The sequence below is a fragment of the Pleurodeles waltl genome, chromosome 5 (assembly GCF_031143425.1).
Source record: "Pleurodeles waltl isolate 20211129_DDA chromosome 5, aPleWal1.hap1.20221129, whole genome shotgun sequence".
Taxonomy (NCBI): Eukaryota; Metazoa; Chordata; class Amphibia; order Caudata; family Salamandridae; genus Pleurodeles; species Pleurodeles waltl.
This window is the reverse complement of record NC_090444.1, coordinates 1,434,665,351-1,434,689,691: the sequence shown is the minus strand read 5'-3', so window position 1 is coordinate 1,434,689,691 and position 24,341 is coordinate 1,434,665,351. Positions and strand designations below refer to the sequence as shown.

The following is a 24,341-nucleotide window of genomic DNA, read 5'->3' as shown; positions in this document are numbered from 1 at the left end:
ACAGTGACACAAAGGGAGCTGGGGTGTAGCCTGCATATCCTGATGGGCCATCTGGGCCGAGAGGAGGGGAGGGAAGGAGTGGTCACTTACACCTGAAAGGTGCTCCTGGTGTGTGCCTGGGTCCTGGCCTTGGCAAGGCAGGATCTTGAAACCAACAGAGACTTCTCTTTAAAGTAGGCCTACTTCAAAGGCAGATAGGGGTATAAGAAGAGCACCCAAACCCCTGAAAATCAGATTACTTCTGAAACCAAGAGGAACCTTTTCCAAGGATTAGAGCTGGATAAGCTGGAGGAGGAGTACTGCCCCTTTGCCTGTGACTGTGCTTTGCTGGGTTGGCCTGCAGTAGCTGCTTCTACCTGAGAGAGGACAAAGACTGACTTTTGTGTGACTTCTCACTGGTGAAGAATCTCCAAGGGCTTGAACTGAACTTGCCTCCTGTTGTTGAAGTCTCAGGGACATCAAAAACGTCACTCTGACAGCACCTGGGCTTTCTGCTGAGAGCCCTGCCTGCCTAGTGGTGCCCTAACCTGTCTCTGGGCCCTGGAAAGGTGAAGCTTGTGGAAAGGGACAGAAATCCACGCAAAGACCGCCGTGCCGGGAAACTTTCAATGCACCACCTGCCTCGCGGGTGATAAATGGCTCGTGGCTAAAATCGATGCTCCACTTGCATCACAACTGGGAGATCGACGTACCCAGCTGGAGAACCGACGTGCAACACCTGCAGCGGCTGATAATGACACAAGCCCCCATGGAGTGCAGTTTCTTGACACCGTGTGACCGGATTTCGACGCAACACAGCTGGGTGCTGAAAATCAACGCAAATACTGCTCGGACCCGAGGTACTTGCTGGAAATGTATGCATCACGCTCTTGCGGGAGAGAAGAAACTACGCACGCTGACCTGACCGGAGGAAGAATGATGCACGTTCTTGCTTGTGAGTGAGAAATCGATGCATCACTGGCCTTTTCCGACGTACACTCGCCTGTGCAGCTTTATTTTTGACGCTCCCAGGTACTTTTGTATGCTGACAACGTTCTCAATGTTTTCTAAAGGATCTAAGACTCTTTTGCTTTTTAAAGTCATAACTTGACTCGTGTTTGCTGGATTTTTGTCGTTTTGGTCTTGTTTAGATAGATATTTTCTATTTTTCTAAATTTATGTTGTGTCATTTTGTTGTGTTTTCACTGAGTTACTGTGTGTGTTGATACAAATACTTTACACATTGATTCTGAAAGTTAAGCCTGCCTGCTCATGCCAAGCTACCAAGTGGGTGAGTGGGGGTTAACTGAGGGTGATTCTCTTTTAGGTCAGGTGATTAATCAGGTGATTCTCTTGACTAGAGTGATGGTCCTTGTTTGGTCAGGGGGTAACCCGACAGCCAACCAAAGACCCCATTTCTAACAATGATGATAATTACTGCCCACTTTTACCATATCCCCGCCTTTTCCCTCTTACAGTGTCAAATTCCTGCAGGGTTAAGAAAAATGTGCATACATGATGAGGTTTCCAACTAAAACATTTTGAGATAAGGTTCTACATCATGTTTGTGGGGATAAAAACTCTTAGCAATCTTCAAACTTTTACAACCAATTACATTCTGCCTTTTTTATTCTCTATTAATATTTTTCATTTGACTCCTAAGCTAATGGACTACTTGGGCATCTATTCCAAAACTGCAGACCAGAGCCTCATGCTGCTGCTGAGACTGAGACGTGAATCCTCTTGATTCTACTGTGTTGTGGTTTATGTCTGGTAGCATTTTATTCATTGTCTAAGGTCCCATGTGTGCTCTGCTCCTAAGTAAATCCATTTAGACAACACTATATTAAATACCATTATAAACCAGGAAAAGGAAATTATATGCTGATTGTGTGGTGATACCCATGAAGAAGAAAAGAGTCTTCTAACTTCCTATTATAATGCTCCTACTGAGTACCCTTCAGTCTACTAAGCACTGATTTGAGGTATATAAAATATATAAAATATACCTGCATATGTTTTTAAGATTAAATAAACAAATTAATGAATCTAATAGCTTATAGATGGGTCCTTCCTAATGTTCCCTTGGGTGATAAAAAAGATTGAGATTTTTACCTTTCACTTGTCATTACCAACATTTCAATTATGTAGCCACTTTCAGGTCATTAGATTAGATATACCCTACATCTATCTTCAGTGTGTGAAATCTTTTCCTCCACTTCATACTGCTACTTCAATCGAGTCCCCCAAAATTGACATTTCTCTTTGTCTAGAGACACACATATACAAAACCTGCTTCACAATATGCTATCTTCTTCACACTTAGACCCTGATTATGAGGTGGCCAGTAGGGAATGTGAGAATAATCTCACCAGAAAAAAATCTGATTTCCCTTGGTGCAGATTTTATTGGGTGCAATAAATATAATCTATTGCAAGTTTACCCTTTGGAATGCAGATTTTATGCTTTCTGTTACACAATCCACATTTTCATGTATTTACGGGGCCTTCTCCACATTTAAACTCCAGCAGATTTGAACCAATGAAATTTAACAGGGATTGTGAAATTTACCACAAAAATAAATAATGGGTGTAATAAAACGTTCACATTCGTAACAATATTCCTTGTTTTATTACTTTGTGGAAAAGTGCTGAAATGACTCGCAACATTCTTCACACCCTAATTCTTTACATTAAGGTTTAAGGTCTTCTGAAATAATTTTCTTCAATTTTCAAAGTGTTGCTAATGGTTTTCAGTACTTTGGGCTTGATTTAGAGTTTGGTAGATGAGTTACTCTGTCACAATTATGTCATAAATCCCATCCAAATTATTGCAATAACATTATATCCTATTACACTTATAATAAGGTGAACATGATATGTGTCACACTGGTGAGAGAGTAACCAGTCCATCAAACTCAAGCTTAAATCTTAGCTAATCGTAATTAATCATTAAGAAAGTATTTTGAACATTGTGACTACATCCCTTACTGTGCTAAATATCCAACATCTTGAAAGACTTGTGTTTAGGATATCAGTGAAAGAAATATACAGGAGTGGGAAGATAAGAAGTACAACTGACTAAATTGTCTCTAACACGCCACTGCCATGTCAAGTGACCTAGAACACAGTGCCGCCTGCACAATATGCTCCAAGAAACAGGCACAATTAAACCTCAAGATCTCCTACACAATTCAATATAATTTCTCTGAACCACCATAAAGGATATGTTGCAATCTTCATAGAAGAAGAATACAGATTATAGGAGGTACTCGATCAAAACTTTATCAAGTTACATTATAAGATCATGAGCGTTATTATTCACATTCTTAAAAGATATATCCAAATGACACAAGACATATTCCATAGCTACTCCTACAATCTCTTTAGAGTGGGTGTAGGGTACACAGATTCATTATGAAGCAGGAAGCTAAGCTCTCAATCTTAGTGGAGGGTGATTGCCCAGAGTATTTACAAGAAGAGGGCTGAGAGGAAGTGCCCTACTATGAGAAGAGCCTGCTTGCCTAGCCATCCTGAGCGCTTAATATGTCAGGCTACCCCCTCTAAGGGAGAGGGGTACCAAAAGTGCCAATGGTCACACTGATAATGTTTGCTTATGTTCCTGTAGTTACTGTAAACCTAATTTCTTCACGTTTATTTATTACTATGCACTCATGTAAGTTTGCATCTCATATTCAATTAATAGGGATTGTTTGTACATTTAAACTTTGTGTTTTATTGCAGTGCATGGAGTATGGGAGGAATGGTCACCATGGAGCCTGTGTTCATTTACTTGTGGGAGAGGCCAAAGGACAAGAACGAGAAGCTGTGTCCCTCCCCAGTACGGGGGAAGATCTTGTGACGGGCCTGAAACACATCATAAGCCTTGCAATATTGCACTTTGCCCTGGTGAGTTTGGATTATAACCAATTTCTATTAAAGATTATGATGCCCAGTATTACCCGGGTTAACTTTTCTGTATAGGGCACGTGAAATGATAAATGTAGTCATAAGGAAATATATGGCACTGTCAGGGGATACAGCTGTGATGGTCGCTATTTGTTGTGAAAGGAAATAAAATACGAGTGGGTTATCTAATAATCTTAACGTACCTGACAATACTAATGAAAGGTGATAAGGTCTACGTGCTATTCAGTGTTTGCTTTAAAGCCTACTATGTATTCAAGTGAACATTTTTTTGTCTTTTTTGTAAACGTGGTCTTTGAAATAGTAGTTCGATTTTGCAGGTATGGTATTGCACCTTATCTGCTTCATCCATCCGCCAATAGTCAAACTAGGCTTTCACAGCTTCCTATTAACCCTCCTCACCACATCATCCATTTAGACAATGTTAGGGTACACATTAAAATGTCCATAACTGAGCAAATACACTGTTCTGTGAGGCTGTCCCACAGATTTGCCAAATTCTAAGCTTAAATCAACCATCTACGTTACTTATTATCAACCTGAGCACAAGACCATAACTAAACAGCTACATGTGTGGAAGTTTACTGCACTACAACATGTTGAATACCCAATGCCATTTGTGAAAAATAAAAAAAACAAGGTGGGTGTCTATTTAAAGCAGATTTGGAGAAAGTATTTGCAATGCAGAGATCTTTCAAATTGCTCATTCACCTCAGCCAATAACTGGACACCAACTACTGCCAGGTAGTACAGTCTGCCTCTCTAGATCCCACCCAAGATGCAGCATCCATGTAGCATGTGTGTGAAGAGCTTTGCATATAGCAATGGCCAAATATCATACAATGGTTATAACCCAACTGACATTGATATATAAAGCCTTTGCTTTTACTTATCCAAGTCATGTTAGTCATTATTTATGTATTTATTTATACATTTCATTATAGTGTGGGCATTACCCAAAGATGCTAGAGCTCTTTAGAATGAAAACATAGATTGCTACATGAGGAAGTAGATCATTGCCTAAGGTTGCAAAGTTTCAAAATATCAGATCGTTACATAAGGCCCAGAATTTCAGTTGTTCCAGGAAAAAGGTGGTATAATTAGAGGAAGTGAACAAATTGTCAAGTGGTGAGCTTTAAAAAGACAAGTTATTTTCAGGGCATCGGTCAGAGGTTAAACTAAAGATGTAGGAGTGCCCCCATCTACAGAAGAGGATGGCTATGATGTCAACAGCTAAAATGTCTTTGAAGAATACCTTTCAACTCTGTTTTGAAGATCCTCAGCATCGTGGTGGAGGATAGTTTTGTAGGTAATGAATTCCACATTTGAATCGTGTTTCCTGAGAAAGAGTTGCTTCTTTTTAAAGGTTGGATGTTCTAGCTACAGAGCTTCTGGATTTCATGAGGCACTATAGCCTCCAGATAGCATAAGTTTGTGTGCTAGGTAATGAGGAGTGTCCAGGTCCTTGTGAGTATAATATAAGCTGTCTTGCGTATGGTCCTGGCTTCAATGGGCAGCCAGCAAGGAGCGACTAGAATAGGGGAGATATAGTAATTCTTTAGGCCCCTTGGATGAAACCTGCTGTCGAATGAAGGATAGATTGTAGAGAGGTGAGATGGGTCTTGGGAAGAACAGTCAAAAGAGAGTTACAATAGTCTATCCTGGGGGGCATTAGTGATTGAATAACTTACTTCAGATCTTACTCTGAAATGTAGAGGTGGATACCCTAAAAGAAGAGCAGTTCCTATAGTGCAGCTGTTAAGGATGTTGAGTATGTCCATCCAAGATTACAACTGAGGTGACTATTTTGATGCGGAGATGAGGAGAAACTCAGTTTTGGAAGGATTCAGTTTTAACTTATAGGTAATCACTGGTATTAAATGTAGTTTATGGTGGAAGTTAGATGTGAGATATCACTGGTGGAGGAGACCTTTAAGTACGTTTGGGTGTTGTCTGCATATTGATGATAAAAGATCCCAGCTTTTCTTAATAGGAGTCCAAGCATTTCAATACACATGTTGAGTAAAGTCAGAGCGTGGACAAAACACTCTGAGACTCCTTGATCAATGTCCCATGGTGTTGAGAAGCAATCTGCAATTATGATCTTCTATAGCCAACCCATGACGAATGATTCGAACCATTTTAGAACCCAGAGGGCTGGGTGCATTGTTGTTAAAATGTTGGACATGAACTTCTAGGTTTTACATGTTCTGGTTGTGAAAAACTCTTACATTTGTTTTTCACTACTGTAAGACCTACCTTTTCCATAGGATAACATTGGGTTAACGTTTTTCATTTAACAAGTGATAACTTTCAATTGGGAGCAGGTAGGAATCGAGTTTGGTGACTAAGGAATCTTGATTGAAAACCCTTTTTAATGGTGAAGACGGATTTTAAGTCACAGTTCTGATAAATGCCACTTTTAGAAAGCTGGCAAAAATGAGATGTAGGGAACCGTCAACATGATTTTTTAAAGTCTTAGATGTTTCTAACAGTAAGAAAGCATAAAGCACCAATCAAGTGTGTCTGGTCATGCTAGACCAGGTCAAAGTGAAAACTTAAGACCAACAATGGTGGGGCATGATTCGGATACAGTGACCAGGTTTGGTCCTGTGAAAAGTTTCATCTTCTAACTTAGTTTCTGGAATGGAAGTCAAAAATCCTCAGCTGGGCAATGCTGCAGTATGTCGCTGAGCTGGATTCCACAATGCCAGATAGCTCTCTGGCAAAGTTCCTGGAAAGCATTTAACTTTTGTGTGGAACGCTCATTGTGAAAAAATTTGAATCTTGTGCCCAAGGATGGTCCTGCGCTGGTCTGATACTTTTGACACCTTCCCTGGTGAAGATTTCTACCTTGGGAGCTCAGGTTCCTCCAGCCAGAGCAAGACTACAATCTACAGCCGAACAGGGCTCCACAAGGTAGATAGCCACTTCATGATATTCCCCTGGAGCAGATTTGCTGTTGGGGAAAATCTCCAAGTAGGAGCAATGTTAATGTTTGACCCAGCAGCAAAGTACCTTAATTGTACTGACTTGGCAAGTTGCTCCTGGTCTTCTGGTATTTTCCAGGTAAAAATTCTTGAAAAAGATTTTCAGTCCCAGCTTTTCGGGTTAGACAGGTGGAACACAATTTGGCACTTATCCAAAGGCACCTGGACCTTAGGGATACCACTTGGAGGTCAGCACTCATTCCAGGGGAAGTCGCCAGCAGGGTCCAGGCCAGGCCAAGTTGGACTTAGTCTTCTGGGCTCTTCTCTGAAGTGAGATTTCTACAGCATTTTTCTCCCAGTCGATTGTCTCAGTAGCGTAACAGGAGGTCAGCCAACTGACTCTTGGAGTCCACTTTTCAGTCCTGGTTACAAGTAGGAGAAGGTCCAACCCTTGTGGTCTCTCTCCTCAGGTCCAACAGCAGGTGCAGTCCTTCTTTTTTCTTCCACTGTCCCAGAGGTGTTTGAAAAAGTATCCAGGGGTGCCATTTTTATGCCTGGCACTAGCTTGTAATCAGGGGAAACTCCCTGTTCAAAAGGAGAATAGTTCCCAGGTTCAACTCTACGCACCTTGACATCACTTCCTGGATGTTTGGCCCTAAGTAATCTCACAGTGTTCTGCTCTGCCTAAATTTCACATGGTCAGAGCTCTGGGCACACCTCTGAAGTGTGGCTAGGGAAATAAGGAACTCCATAGTAAACCATTTGTGGAACAGGGTCTCCCCACTGTGACTGGTGCCACTTTGGCTAGTTGGACAATAGCAGAGGCAGGCCTAGGAGTAAGTTACATCTGCATGTGACATGGAACCTCCCATAGAAGATTGTGTAGTTGGTGAGCACATTCCCCAGGCCATCCTATCAGAAGAAAGTGACACATTATTTCTGTCAACATCTTTGTGCACCCTTTCCTAGTAGCCATTCACATCCCCCAGCAGGATGCAAGGAGACAGTTGAGGATTAACTCTGAAAAGGATACTGGAGACTAGTGGAGGCCTTATGCAGAAAAATGCCAACTTTATGAAAGTAGCATTTTAAAAATAGTAATTTACAATCTGACTTGACAATCAGATAGTGTTAGACCTAACATCCTTGGTGTGGTATTCCCAAAGTATTTTTGCCTTGACCCCCTTGTTTTTGAAAAACGTTTTTTGTTGGCATGAGGAGTCTATGAACTTGCCTCTGCTAACCACTGGTAAAGCTTGCATGTCTCCTTTAAATCCATGGTAAAACTGTGACTCGTTTGATTCACCCTGAGAAGGATTGTGTTTATCATTTGAGTGGGGCTCTTCCCCCTCAACTAATAACTCAATTTTTACATTGGATTGCAATTGTGGGATTTGTCTTTGTGCAGTGCAAATCAGTGATGTGTGTATAACTAGAATTCACTTTAAAAAATCTGACATCAGAATCAATTTCTTTGTAAATTCTCCTTGTTTGGCCATATTTGTTTATTTTCCAAATTCAGAGGATGCTCTGCAAAAGGAAGGACTGACCCTGGGAAAGAGGGCCACAAAAGTAGACTTTCAAATAGCCCTAAGAGCCTTTGAGGAGGTCACTAGGATGCAAGCTGCAACAGAGGAGCTCAGGTATGATGACCCTTAGGAAGAACAAGGGAATGAGGATGAGGCAAGGAGGAGGAAGAGTAGGACAACTCACCCACAGGAGTGATATCCGCTGCCATAGCAGGTAGCACTGTGTCTTCCCTCAGCCTTCCCGCTAAGGAGTTGGATAACAGGAGAACAGAAATTGAACTCAAGCTACACCTAGCCAAGTTAAGATTTGAAGCAGCCAGAGGGGAGATTACTCAATAGATGTCACTAAGGGAAAGAAAACTGTCCCTATGGGAGAGAAATACTGCGGAAGAGAGAACATTGGTAGAAAAAAAGGCTGTCGCTGACAGTGACTTGGAGTAGAAGAAAATGTTGCTGGCTCATGAGAGGAGTAAAAGGGGCTGGACCTTGCTGGAGCAGATATATTAATTCGAGAAATTTCTAATGGTTAATGTGTGTTTATTAATGAGAAAAATGCGTAGAGAAATTAATATTGGGAAATAACGTGTGTAAGCAAAAAATGCCCATGGGGAGTGGTCACCATGTGTATTAACATGATGCTAAATAACGAGAAACTTCATGAAAAATGTATTAATATATCATAACTGGATGTATAACCTATGTGTTATGTAAATTCGCATTTTTAACTTAGCCGGATTAAAAGCCTGGTTTCACTGGGCCTTGCCTGCTTACAACGTGAAGACTTGACAAGGCTTGTGAGGACTGGAAACTGGAGTGGAGGACCTTGAACTGTGCAGAGTTCAGATGGCTCTGCTAGAACATTCTGCAATGTACCAGCGGACAGGAGATGATGAAGTCAATTTGATACCATTATGTGTAGTGTAGGCTAAATGTACTTTCCCAGAACTTGAACAATAGAGGCACTGACTAAAGACTATGGCCCTAATTCTAAGCTTGGCGGGCGGCGGGAGCCGCCCGCCAAGCGGGAACCGCCAGAAGACCGTACCGCGGTCAAAAGACCGCGGCGGTCATTCTGGGTTTCCCACTGGGTTGGCGGGCGACCGCCAAAAGGCCGCCCGCCACCCCAGCGGGAAACACCCTTCCCACAAGGAAGCCGGCTCAAAATGGAGCCGGCGGAGTGGGAAGGTGTGACGAGTGCAGTTGCACCCGTCGCGAATTTCAGTGTCTGCAAAGCAGACACTGAAATTCTTTGTGGGGCCCTCTTACGGGGGCCCCTGCAGTGCCCATGCCAATGGCATGGGCACTGCAGGGGCCCCCAGGGGCCCCACGACACCCCATACCGCCATCCTGTTCCTGGCGGGTGAACCGCCAGGAACTGGATGGCGGTATGGGGTGCCAGAATCCCCATGGCGGATTCCCATGGGCAGCAGAAAGTCGGCGGTACACCGCCGGCTTTCCACTTCTGGCCGCGGCTGTACCGCCGCGGTCAGAATGCCCGGCAGAGCACCGCCAGCCTGTTGGCGGTGCTACCGCCGACCCCGGCCCTGGCGGTATTTACCGCCAGGGTCAGAATGACCCCCTATATATGCAACAACTTTGTTACCTGAAGAGCCGGATGATGTTCTCATCACGAGACGGACCAATCAAATTTATGGGACATGATGTCTGTGTAAAGATAGAGATTTGGTAAATAAAACCTATAGGTTAGAGTCATAACTTCCGACGAGTTTGACCAATTAGCAATTAGTGGGACGGACTGGAAGACCCTAATAAAAAAGTCATGACACAGGGAGCAAAATCAGAACTGCGAGGAGAAAGTTGATGACGTCAGGAGATGCTGTCCGAGGTGCTGATAATTGGGCTTATACTCTGTGACCCTGATCCGTAGCTGACCATTGATGACCTGGGGACGAAGACTGACTTGTTGCTGATCCAGCTTGGATATGTAGCTATGAAAATGTGACTGACTAATTTTGTGCCTTTTCTTCTAGGTACCAACTGCGCTATTTAATAGAACTTCTCTCTTAGGTAGATTTTTTCCAAATGGATTTTTTTTCACTAAATTGTTTTTGCATGAAGACCCACATGCTGATGCTAATCTTGGTTAGGTAGGCTGACAGGGGAGACGTTGACAAATGACTGACGAATTAGTTTGCTGAATTACATCATTAATGCTGATATTCATTGACTTATGATTTACATGATGTTATGTGTTTTTATCTTGGATAGAAGTGATTTATGGATTAACTAATAAAGTTTGATAAATAAACATATAATTAACTTTTGATTAGAATTGTAATCAATATGGAATAAAAATGATTAATCTTTGCCATGAGTGATGGTTATTTCTGATTAATGTGGTATTTTTGTTTTATTCCTTAAGTGTTCGATATTGATCTATTGTTGATGATTATTGGTTCAGTGTTCACTGCATGACTAGGGTACTCCATGCAATTCAAAACCTATACGCGTCCCCTTGTAAATTTACTTATTAAGGACCAGGCACGCTAGCAGTTTTTTGGTAGAAGCTTGATGGTTTGTTTCCTTGGAGGACTGGTTATGTGGTGATTATTGGTTATGGTACTAGTTTAAGTTAGGGTGAGTTGTTTGTATTTTATGAGATTTGAATTTTATTTTTCTGAAATGGCAATGGTAACAAAGATGATGTCCCCTGAAGCCCACTGACTTTCCCAGATCCTGGATCCTGCTAGTAAAGTTGGGGATGTTCTCGGTGTGTTTTGAGATAGTGTAAAAGAGGTAGGTCGCGCTTGCACAAGCTTAAGCAAATCCCAGGTGAATCGTGGGATATGTAAGATAAAGTAGGGAGTCTGCGTACTCCAGTTGAGGTTAGTAGGAGTGTGCGTACTCCAAAGTATGAGAGTAGGGAAGTCGTAGAACTTCACATGTGTGTGGCGCTTTGTGCTAAAAAAATTATACACATGGTTGTTGGTAATGTACAGACCCTGCGTGGTCTAAGACTCCGGAGTATATTGACAAGTGTAGGAGACACTTGGTTATATGTTGTAATCTGTCTGGTTTAGTATGTTGATCAGGCGTGGTCAACAAATCAGTGTGTATGAAAATTGAATAAAAGAGAACATTTTTGACTAAGATTTGGTGAGTTCTATGTGCACCAGGACAGACCCATTGATCAGTTGAGAGCAAAATTTGCGGGTCGAATTTTGCTTGCGAATGTTGGAGACTGAGAAAGAGGAATAGCTACATGAGCCACAGGGAGCCATTAGTGAAAATCCGTAAGGTCTCTGAAGCAATTGTGTCCCTTCCTGTAGTAAACCAGCAGGTTTGTTTTAGTTATTGGGTTGTTGATAAGTGCTCACAATAATTTGCATTAGTTGTGTGAATCGAGTCGCAGGAGGATGAGCCGCAAGGCTTTGTCAACCGCTGTGTGTGAGTGTGATGTCAGAGTGTGCCTCGCTGGGATAGGTTGGTAAGTGAGAAGAGCTGCGATCAGACTGGCTGCCGTCTGTAAGAGGCAATTGGTTGAGTAAGCAGATGAAGGGAATCTTGGGAGTAAAAGTCATTTAATTATTGAATAAAAATTAAATAGAACAGACAAAATGAAGTTTTTCAAGGCATTTAAGAGCGCAATGCGAGGCGATACTAACATTAAGGCATCAGTGGGGGATCCGACCCCTCCGGTGGATTCCCCGGCTTATTCTGTAATGGTGGAATGAGGTATAGCACCGTGTCTATAATTGAAGCAGTGGAGCAAGATAACAAAAAATCAGGGGTTCTTAGCGTTTCCAGAGCATAGAACGTTTATTTGAGAATTTTGATCAATTGCGAATGTCATTATATGACATGAAGCCCTTACTGAGACCAGCAAAGTTTGAAGCTTTAGCGATTTGGGAGCTAGTGGCCAGACAGCAACAGGAGATGAAGTTCAAGAGGAGGATGAAGAGAGTGGAAAAATCATTAGCTGAAGCTAGATGGAATTGGGAGCAAAAGAGATGGAGGATGGCAACACTGCAGGAGGTTAAAATGTTTCCTGCCATTGCAGAGGGAGAGGAGGTAGAAAAGGAAGATAGTGCTAAAGAGGATGAGAGTGGAAGAAGAAAGAAAAAGAGAAAGTCCTATGTAGATGATGATGATTCTGATGTTGAGGATCTCATTACACAATTGTTGAGAGATAGACCTCCACCTTCAACAACTTATGCAGGGGGTCCAGGCACTAATGCTACTGCTCCTACAGCTGCTGCGGCACAAGCACAGGGAGCAGAGGGAGCTGTACAGGCAGAAGGTGGACATTTACCAGGGATAGTACAGAGTACACCTAATGCAGGAACTAGTCCTGTAGTTCAGGCTCAGATACATCCACCTTCCGCGCAGCGAATTTATCCAGATGCGCCAGTTTTGGAGACAGTCTTGAATATCATGGTGCCGAGGGAGCAGGTGCTTCCGAAGCCAATGCTGATTCAGACAGATCTGACACCGATGTTGTTGCCTTCAGCTCAAGCACAGGGTCTACTGAGGTTTACACCACTGACAGGAACGCAGTCAGATCTCACACCAGTTATGAATCAGGCAATGGGGGTAGCACTCACACAAGGTGCAGATGCTAGAGAAGCTCTGGATGCAATATCGCTACTGATTACTGTTGGTCCAGCGGTACCCTTATTTGCACAAAAGAAGTCAGAGGCAGGAGAACAGAATGAAATGTCACAGGGTCTTGTGAGGGGGAGTGAGCGATCCCATGCAGATAATGTTGTCTGCTGGACAAATTTTCAATGGATATAGTCCTCTAATGAATCTTAGTCCACTTGTTACACTTTGAGATGCAGTAAACAGCCTGAATGCGAGCCATAGTCTGAGACTTCTGACTCCGCAAACTTCAGGTGCAGTGGTGCAACAGTTATCAGTGCCGAATGCAAATAACATCTCATTACAGGGATTAACAGCTCAGCAGTTCAGTGAATGGTTAGAACACTCCTTAGAATGCATCCAAGGGTGAGGATCAGATCAATCGTGTTAGATTGAACATAGAAGCAATTGAATTAGTAGAGGGAAGAATAGGCGTGAACAGATTAGAATCATACACAGAAGAAGAGTTGAGGTATTTATGCCCAAAGATCACAAAAGAGGTGAGTAAAATCCATGAGAAGCTGGCACAATTAGCAGAAAAACATGACATTGACATTGAAAAGACGAAGCATTTAAAAAGCAGTTACAACTAGATTTTGAGGCAAAGGATTTCGAACACATGAGATCAGCAGGAATGAAAGCACAACTGAGAGAACTGCTGCAGAGTGCGCAGATCTGGGGAGCATTAGAGAAGTGGGAGGATAGATGGAGAAAGAAAAAAGATAAACAGAAACGAAACTCTCAAGAGGGGGCGGAAGGTGTTGATCAAGGGGAATCAGTTAAGATGCTTCCAATGAGGTTAATTCCCGGGGGGCAATTCATTCATGTCCCGTGGCACAGGAGTGGCATATTATCTTTTACAAATGATTATCCAAAATGGAGGGAGAAGCCGGTTGAGTGGTATTAACAGACAGAGAGGTTTGTGAAACTTTCCAAATATTTGTGGGAAGACTTGAACACGTTATTGGAAATAGTGGTTTCAGCTGACTTGTGGGTCGAGTGTAAGAGAGCAGTAGACTGGCAAACGAGTGAACCACAGAGGGACAAGGTAGCAGGTGCACCTTCACCTGAGGTAATGAAAAACTATTATAAGGTGATTGAGTTCCTGAAGACTAGGATTTCTCCCAAAAACATTGACTGGCAGAGGAGTGATAGAATGGTCCAAGAGTCTAAAGAATCAATACATACTTACTATGAGAGACTGTTGAAAGCATTTAAAGAGTACAGTGGTAAGGAAGCAATTGAGTCAAAAGTCATGTTGCATTTAGTATTCAGATTTGTTGAAGGTTTGAGACCAGAAGTGGGACAGATGATTAAGAATCATTTAATTTGCTGGCAGGCAAAGCCGATTGATGAGGTATTGCAATGCGCAAAATACTGTAGGGATGAGATTAAGTTGAAACAAAAGAAATTGAAAGAGAAGGCAATGGTGATGCAAATCAAAGCAGCTCAAACAGGAGCGCAGGGAGCTTTAGTACCGCCGATGCCGCTGCAACAGAGAGCCATGTTTCAACCTCACGTGAGGGGCAGAGGACGTGGGATGGATATGATGCGTGGACCAAATTTAGGAACTGTAGTTGTGCGGAATGACATGCAAGGTATGAAACAGATGTTACCATGTCATTTGTGCGGAAACGTGGGACACTGGAAGTGGGAGGGTCCATTGATGGTGCAGAATGGTGTGGTTCAGCAAGGTGACGTCGGTACATTTCAAACTGTGAATGTCCCGAGAATGAAGGGATTTGTTCCTAATGCTCAGAATCGAATACAGAATTTCCTACCAGTGCAGCAAATGCAGGTGCCACGTGCACAATTTGCTCCATTACCACCAGCACAGCAGCAGGTTCCCATGGCACCTAGACAGCAAATGCAAATACCTCAAGCCCGATGGAACAGCAACAGGTGATTCTTACTCAGCAGGTCACAGGACAAATACAAGACAATGGTAATAATACAGTACACCAGTTTCCATTTCACAGTGATGATGAAATAAACAAAGAATGAATGAGTGATGGTTCAGATGAAGGAGCCTGTATGCTTGCCGCTTCCCTAGAAGTGGATCAGAGAGGTCCTTTTGTAAAGGGAAAAGTGATGGGTTACAAGGTCTCATTCTTGGTTAATACGGGAGCTACGCACTCTACAGTAAGAAGCATAGAAGTTCCAAACTTACCTCTTTCAGGAAGGACATTTCAAGTTCTGGGGGTGGAAAACAGACAGTTGACAAACCTCATCACGGAACCAGTGCAGGTTGAAATTGGAAACTACTTGGGTATGCATAGATCTGTGGTGTATGGTCAGAGTCCCCTATCCTTATTGGGTAGAGACTTACTGTGCAAAACCAAATGTTCCATTAACTGTTCAGACACAGGGATAGAAGTCCAGACCAATAGTGATGATGAAGAAGAGCAGGCATCTGCAATGATAATTAACAATACCTATGAAGAATACCCATTGATTGAATTTTTCCCAATGTTTACGGTGAAAGAATTGCATGCAGATCTGAAGGGAACTGTAAAGGAGGAAGTCTGGTATTTGACAGGAAAAGAAGTGGGTCTGATTAAGGGAGTGGAGCTGATTAAAATTACTTTGAAGTCGAATGCAGTATTTTCATAGCTTCCACAGTATAGCATAGCGCAGGATGTTTTGATGATGGTGGCACAAATAATCTGAGACTTTCTAAAACAAGGAGTTTTGAAAGAAGTGCTGAGTAGCCCATGTAATTTACCGATAATGAGTTTGAAAAAGCCATGTGGAAAAGTACAAGTTGTGCAGGACTTGCGAAAAGTGAATGACATGGTGGTTAAGTGTTGTCCGATAGTGCCCAATCCAGCAGTGATACTGTTTCAGATTCCTTGCGATGCAGAGTGGTTCACAGTGGTAGATCTGTCACAAGCTTTCTTTTCTGTGCCACTTCAAAAGGATAGGCAGTTACTTTCTAGTTTCAAATTCTTAGACAGAGACTATAACTGGTGCAGCCTTCCACAAGGGTATACGGAGTCACCATCCCTGTTTAATCAGATCTTGAAAAAGAATCTGGAATCGTTGGAATTGACTCTTGTGCAGTACATTGATGATTTGTTGATTGCATCCAAAACAAGGAACGAGTGTAAGCATGACTCGATTGCCCTGTTGAATCATTTGGGAGAATCTGGACATAAAGTCTTGCCTGTGAAATTACAGTATTGTCAAAAGTCAGTGAAATATTTGGGGCATCAGATTGGAAAAGGGTTGAGAAGAATTTCCAGAGAAAGGATCACTATGATTCTGCAGAGAAGTCCCCTGACTTCACAAAAAGATGTTAGAATGTTTCTGGGAATGGTGGGGTATTGTAGACAGTGGATTCCAAATTTTGCCGAAATTAACAAACCCTTACAGCAGCTGACACATAAGAAAGTTACAGATCCTATTGCCCTAGATGAAGACCAGATGAAAGCTTTCACCGAATTGAGAGAGAGTTTGTGCAGAGTTCCAGAGTTGGGAATGCCTGATTACACAAAGCCTTTTACATTGTTTTGCCATGAACGTGATGCTTTTTATTTGTCTGTCTTGACACAGGTCCATGGAGGTGCTTATCACTCAGTAGCTTATTTTTCAGCTACTTTGGACCTGGTTGCAGCAGCGTTACCAGGTTGTCTGCGCGCTGTAGCCACAGTTGATCAAAGTCTTTCCCAATGTGAGGGGGTAGTCATGGGATTCCCTTTGATGGTAATGGTATCACATTCGGCTGAGATTTTACTGACAAGGACGAAAACACAATATTTGACGGGAGCAAGACTGACAAGGTATGAGACGAGCATATTGAGTGCTCCAAATGTAACATTGAAACGATGTACAGTGCTGAATCCAGCAACATTACTTTCGAGTGATACTGTCGAAATCGAGAAAGAGGAAGATATTGAACATGATTGTCTTGAGGTAACTGACCTGTGTACAAAACCAAGGCCTGACATCAGAGACCCCGTTTAGAAGAAAATTACCAAATTGTTTTTGTTGATGGTTCGTGTCTCAGAGATGGAACAAGCACACTGAGAGCAGGATATGCTGTGTGCACAATTACAGGAACATTAGAGGCTTCATGGCTTCCAGGTGTGTATTCTGCACAAGTGTCAGAACTAGTAGCCTTTACTAGGGCTTGCTATGTCTCTGCAAGGTTAAGAGTCACAATCTACACTGATAGTCAATACGGATTTGGAATTGTTCATGATTTTGGCCAGCTATGGTCGCAGCGAGGTTTTAGGACCTCAACTGGAACTCCAGTGAGAAATGGCGACTGGATGAAAGAATTGTTGTACGCAATTCAGTTACCTGAAGCAATTGCTGTGGTGAAATGCAGTGCGCACAGGATTACATTTCTCTAGGAAATGGATATGCAGATCAAGTCTCAAGGGTTTGCGCATTGAACTGTATATCGTTCAAGGATAAGTGGGAACTAATGCCAGAGGAAGAAACAAATTGTGAGAGTTTTGCTTTAAAAATAATTGACACCTAAGAAGAATTAAAAACATTGCAGGCAGGAAAATGCAGACAAGGAAGAGAAAAGGCTTTGTTAAAGTTCAAGTGTGTCCAAAGACCAGATGAGATTTGGGTTTCTGAGGAGGGCCGGACGGTACTGCCAAAAAGTTTATTGACTCAGATGGCCAGGTACTACCATGGTCAGGCACACATTGGAAGTTATGCCATGGTTAGATTGTTTAAAGGTGATTGGTTTAATCCAAAATTCAGACAAGCAGCAGAAGCAGTATGTCATAGATGTGTAATATGTCAGCAACTAAATGTGGGGAAAGGGACAGTGGTGAATTTGAGCCACATTGGAAGAGCAGGAGGACCATTCAGCAGAATGCAGTTGGATTTCATTGAAATGCCTACATGTGCTGGACTGAAGTATGTTTTGGTGATTGTGTGTTCAACCATTGGATTGAAGCATACCCCACACGTAGGAATGACAGGCTTGTGGTTGCAAAGCTGCTGCTTAGAGAAGTAATACCACAGTTCGGGTTTCCGATCTCTTTAGAATCAGATAGGGGAACACACTTCAATAACGAAGTGATTAAGCTCTTATGTGCAGCATTAAACATTGAGCAGAAACTGCATTGCAGGTACCGTCCAGAAGCATCAGGACTTGTAGAGCAAATGAATGGTACATTGAAATCAAGAATTGCCAAAATGTGTGCTGCAACAAACCTGAAATGGCCAGATGCAATACTTTTGGTGTTGATGTCAATGCAAAATTTACCTGACAGAAAGACAGGACTGTCACCACATGAGATTCTCATGGGCAGAGCAATGAGACTGCCAGCAATTCCAGCAAATCAATCAATCAAGGTATATAGAGCGCACTAATCACCCGTTAGGGTCTCAAGGCGATGGGGGAGGGGAGCTACTGGTCGTAAAACCATGTCTTGAGGCGTTTCCTGAATGTCAAGAGGTCTTGGGTCTGGCGAAGGTGAATCAGTAGGGAGCTCCAGGTCTTGGTGGCTAGGTAAGAGAAGGATCTTCGGTGGTGCAGCGGATGCGGGGGATGCAGGCGAGGGCGAGGCTGGCAGAGCGAAGATTGCGGGTGGTGATGTGGAAGGTGAGTCTGTCGTTAAGGTAGGCTGGGCCTGTGTCGTGGAGGGCCTTGTGTGCGTGGATGAAGAGCTTGAAGGTGATCCTCTTTGATACTGGTAGCCAGTGAAGGTCTCTGAGGTGGAGGGAAATGTGGTTGCGGCGTGAGATGTCCAGAATGAGGTGGGCGGATGCGTTCTAGATTCTTTGCATCTTTGTTAGGAGTTTGGTTGTTATTCCTGCATATAGGGCATTTCTGTAGTCCAATCGGCTGCTGACCAGGGCGTGGGTGACAGTTTTCCTGGTTTCGACGGGAATCCACTTGAAGATTTTGCAGAGCATGCAGAGAGTGTTGTAGCAGGAAGAGGATATGGTATTGACCTGCTGAGTCATGCTGAGTGTGGAGTCCAAGATGAAGCCTAGGTTGCGTGCGTGGGTGGTGGGTGAGGGCGCAGTTCAGGGAGGTGGGCCACCAGGAGTCATTACAAGTTGAGGGGTTGGTGCCAAAGATGAGGATTTCTGTCTTGTCTGTGTTTAACTTGAGGTGGCTTGATTCCATCCAGCTGGCGATGGCGTGAAGTCCGTTCTGGAGGTTGTTCTTTCCAGTTGTAGGGTCTTTTGTGAGGGAGAGGATGAGCTGAGTGGTGACTGCGTAGGAAACTATTTTGATGTGGTGGGTTCGTGCGATGTTGGTGAGGGGGGCCATGTAAATGTTGAAGAGCGTGGGGCTGAGCGAAGATCCTTGGGGAACGCCACAGATAATTCTGGAGGCTTCTGACAGGAACGGTGGGAGGCGGACTCTCTGGGTTCTGCCTGAGAGAAATGACGAGATCCAGTCGGGTGCCTTGTCGTGGATTCCAGTGTTGTGGAGGCGTGTGCGGAGAGTTTGAAGACATACAGTGTCGAAGGCTGCGGAGAGGTCCAGGAGGATGCTCTGGACCTTTAATGCTCTTGTCAATATTAGAGATGATATGGTGTTGGACTACTGCAAAGGTCTGGCTGATGTGGTTCGATCTTTCTCTCAGCAGGTACAGGCCGTTACCCTGCCACCCATCCATGACCCAGGTCACAACCTAAGAGCTGGAGATTGGGTCGCGATCAAAAAGCACGTTTGAAAGACTTGCCTAGAGCCACGTTGGAAGGGCCCATACCAGGTGGTGCTGACAACTACAACAGCTGTAAAGTGTGCTGGACAACCTAACTGGATACATGCAAGCCATACCAAGAGAGGGGTGAGTCCACAAGATCATGAAGAAGTGTTGTTGAGGGCACCAACGGCAGCAAAACAAGTGACTCCTCCTGAGCCAGAGCCAGAGCCAGTGCAAGATGAGCCTGAAGTTGACCCAGAGCTTGCGGAAAATGGGTTAATTACACCAGAAAGAGACGAAGTTGCAGGGGTGCAAGAGGAGGAACAAGAGTCTAACCCCACGGAAGCGACTGGAGAACCAAGTACAGAAGGGGTTCTCCCAGAAGTAGATGATGCTGAAGCACAAGCAGACCAAGTGCTAGATCGAGGGGGGAAAGAAGTCGAGACGGGTCAAAGCCAAAGTGATCCGACTCCTCCTGAACCTGTTGCAGGTCCATCAAAAGAAAACACCATAGATAGAGGAAAAGAAAAGAGTCCACTCTTAAAGAGATTACTGACAGAAGGAGCAAGGAAAGGAGACAATTGGCCTGAATCACAAATAGGCAAGAAAAAGGAATTGGTCATAAATGAGCCAATAGAGGGAGAAGTAGATGCTACAAGAAGAGACTAACTAAGTGAAGGAGAATTAGGTGGAGAACGAAGGTTGAAAAGAAAGAGAGTAGCAAGTCGAAGATACGCAGGTCCTGAGTGGACATATGCAGCAACAAGTGAATTGCAAAACAAATTCATGTCCTTTTGCTTTGACAGAGAAGTTCCGAATCAGTATTTTGATGCAAACTGAAGGGAATCAATAAGACTGAGTTGTTGAGCTAATCTGAAAGGAAATTGTTGAAATAAACCCAGAGAAAGACATTAATAACCTGATATTACATTTGAAACCTGAATATGACAAGCTGCTAACCGATCTTGACAAAGTAAGAAAGGGGTTCCTGTGTATGAAACTGAATTATGAGAAAGAAACATATTTTTTTTATTCTTTTTATTTTTTGACTTTCCTGTTGCACCTTACTAGAGCTATTTCTGCTTTCTGATTCTTTACAGATCATGGCTGAATTAAACAATAGCGTTAGGAATCTTAGGTATTGTAGATATTTGAGTGTTGGAATGACAATTATGTGTGGAATGATGTTTATAATAATGATTTTGGGTATGTCTATTCATGAGATGAAATAAGCTGCTATTACTCCTGTTCATGAGACTACTACACTAACAGCTTTAGAGAGGTTCAAGCTAGATGAAAAATATTTGCATGACTATACTAATGCACGAGGAGAGCTTTTTTCGAATGTCTTCTGTCGGTTGTTGAGTGAATATGTGGAAACGATGGACGCGAGGATTTGTCTTGTGTATACGCAAATTCCTTCCTCTGTGGAAGAAGGGGTTACATACCATAGTCTGCCCCAAACTTATGGCATAACATGTAATTTGCTACTAACCAGATTCCATAACCAAGAATATATTCAATATTTTTACTCTAATCACGACTTGGTGTTTTCTTTTGTGCCAATTATTAGATACTTGAGTAAAATAGCCAAGGAGCATGATATAGTGTTAGTTAGAGGATTCTTTGAGCTAACACTAACTTTTGGAACTGCTTATGCTCATCGCAATAATCTGACCTGCTTATTAACTACGATGGAAAAGAGCCTTATAGGGCATCCTGATGATAGAAGGAGGGCATTAAAGGAGAAATTAGAAAAAGGGTCGGAGAAAAGAACTTATAAAAATGACTATGCTTACACTGCTATTAAACCACCAGGGAGATTAGCCTTAGATGCAGTACACGTGGGAAAGCTTTGCGTATTTAGGCCAAATCACGCACTGACACTGTATTTGTGGGTACAAGTGAATGTAGGCATGTGTTTTTGTTTCAGACTAAATGGGCTTTTGTGCTGAATGGTGCGGACCCTGTGATTCCTGGGATTTATTATATTTGTGGACTTAATGCTTATAACCGTCTTCCTAGAGGATGGTATGGACCATGCTATTTAGGGATAGTTTTCCCTAAGATATATCAGACAGATGATATAAAGAAAATACCGAAAGTGACTGAATTACATCAAGTGCGACAAAGGATTGAAACCACTTCTGCAACTGTGTGTTAAATACTGAATTGGCTGCGGATAGAGCTATGACGCTTCAAAATAGTCTTGCTTTAGACATAATTTTAGCGAAAGATGGTGGAGTCTGTAAAATGATTAATGCTAGGCATTGTTTCTCTTTCATACCTGAAAATGATAAGGAAATAAGAGACTTACTTACTAATTTAACTAATTCAAGCAAGGATCTGAAAGAATTGGGAGAAGGTTGGAAATGGATTTGCATCTATGGGAAATTGGTTTAGTCAAATTTGGAATGGAGTATTATGGAAAATTGTCCAGGGAATATTAATCGTGATTGTTTCCATATTAGGATTATGGGGTACATGTAAATTGTGGCAAAAGGTAAAATTAAGGAGGGGCAAGAATGATCAGAGGAGGGAAGAACCATCTAGGAGACAAATTTACAGGGAAAATTCAAGAAGTAGACAAAATACATCTGAAACCAATTTGTGAAGTGTTGACAAGAAAGGTGTGATGACATATTTAGTCATCAGAGGAGGGACTAATGGAGCAGATATATTAATTCGAGAAATTTCTAATTAATGTGTGTTTATTAATGAGTAAAATGCGTAGAGAAATTAATATTGGGAAATAACGTGTGTAAGCAAAAAGTGCCCACGAGGAGTGGTCACCATGTGTATTGACAAGATGCTAAATAACGAGAAACTTCATGAAAAATGTATTAATATGTCACAACTGGATGTATAACCTATGTTTTATGTTAATTCGCATTTTTTACTTAGCCGGATTAAAAGCCTGGTTTCACTGGGCCTTGCCTGCTTTCAACGTGAAGACTCGACAAGGCTTGAGAGGACTACAAACCGGAGTGAAGGACCTTGAACTGTGCATGGTTCAGATAGCTCTGCTAGAACATTCTGCAATGTACCAGCAGACAGGAGAGGGTGAAGTCAATCTGATACAATTATGTGTAGTGTAGGCTAAATGTACTTTCCCAGGACTTGAACAATAGAGGCACTGACTAAAGACTAAGGCCCTCATTACGACCAAGATCTGACCGCCAGGCGGCCGCCAATGCAGCCGCACTCCCGCTGCGGCCATCAGGAGATCCCCGCTGGGCCGGGGGGCGGAAACCTAGTTTCTGCCCGCCGGCCCAGCGGGGATCTCGGCCGCAACACAGGAGCCGGCTCCAAACAGAGCCGACGTTGTTGCGGCCGTGCGACGGGTGCAGTTGTACCCGTCGCGCTTTTCACTGTCTGCATAGCAGACAGTGAAAAGCTGCACTGGACCGTGGCAGGGGGCCCCTGCACTGCCCATGCCAATGGCATGGGCAGTTTGGCATGGGCAGTGCAGGGGACCCCAGGGGCCCCGCGACTCCCCTTTCCGCCAGCCTTTTCATGGTGGTGCAAACCGTCATAAAAAGCTGGCGGGAGGGGGACTCGTAATCCCTGGGGCAACGCTGCAAGCAGCGCTGCCCTGGAGGATTACTCCCACCGGGACAAAAGTGGCGGTCTTAATCCCCTGTGAAGCACTGCCAGTCTGTTGGTGGTGCTTCCTCCAGAACAGCCCTGGCGGTCTTTGACCGCCAGGGTTGCAATGACCCCCTATATATGCAACAATTTTGTTACTTGAAGAGTGGATGATGTTCTCATCACGAGAAGGACCAATCAAATTTATGGGACATGATGTTTGTGTAAAGATAGAGATTCGGTAAATAAAAACTATAGATTAGAGTCATAACTTCCGACGAGTTTGACCAATTAGCAATTAGTGGGACGGACCGGAAGACCCTAATAAAAAGTCATGACACGGGGAGCAAAATCAGAACTGCAAGGAGAAAGTTGATGATGTCAGGGGACGCTGTCCAAGGTGCTGATAATTGGGCTTATACTCTGTGAGCCTGATCCGTAGCTGACCATTGATGATCTGGGGATGAAGACTGACTTGTTGCTGATCCATCTTGGATAGGTAGCTATGAAAATGTGACTGACTAATTGTGTGCCTTTTCTTCTAGGTACCAACTGAGCTATTTTATAGAACTTCTCTCTCAGGTAGATTTTTTCCAAATTGATGTTTTCACTAAATTGTTTTCGCATGAAGACCCACATGCTGATGCTAATCTTGGTTAGGTAGGCTAACAGGGGAGACGTTGACGGTGACACATGACTGACGAATTAGTTTGCTGAATTGCATCATTAATGCTGATATTCATTGACTTATGATTTACCTGATGTTATGTGTTTTTATCTTGGATAGAAGTGATTTATGGATCAACTAATAAAGTTTGATAAATAAAGATATCATTAACTTTTGATTAGAATTGTAATCAATAGGGAATAACAATTATTAACCTTTGCCATGAGTGATGGTTATTTCTGATTAAGATGGTATTTTTTTTATTTATTCCTTAAGTGTTCGATATTGATCTATTGTTGATGATTATTGGTTCAGTAATCACTGCATGATTAGGATACTCCATGTGATTCAAAGGGTTCATCGACCTATACGCGTCCCCTAGTAAGTTTACTTACTAAGGACCAGGCACGCTAGCAACCTAAATGACAAATAACTCTCAGAACCCAGCAGCAATGGTGGCATCAAAAATGCAGTGTCCAATGGAGAGA

At 42.9% G+C, this 24,341-nt stretch overlaps 1 protein-coding gene across 14 annotated transcripts in view; it reads left to right on the top strand.

The window, feature by feature from the left end:
* Window positions 1–24,341, top strand: part of ADGRB3 (adhesion G protein-coupled receptor B3) — a 1,499,072-nt gene that overhangs the window by 607,230 nt on the left and 867,501 nt on the right. For all 14 annotated transcript variants that reach the window (XM_069235737.1, XM_069235727.1, XM_069235726.1 and 11 more), the window contains one exon: window positions 3,723–3,887. In XM_069235737.1, coding sequence (XP_069091838.1) covers window positions 3,723–3,887 — 165 coding nt within the window. The remainder of the gene's footprint in view (window positions 1–3,722; window positions 3,888–24,341) is intronic.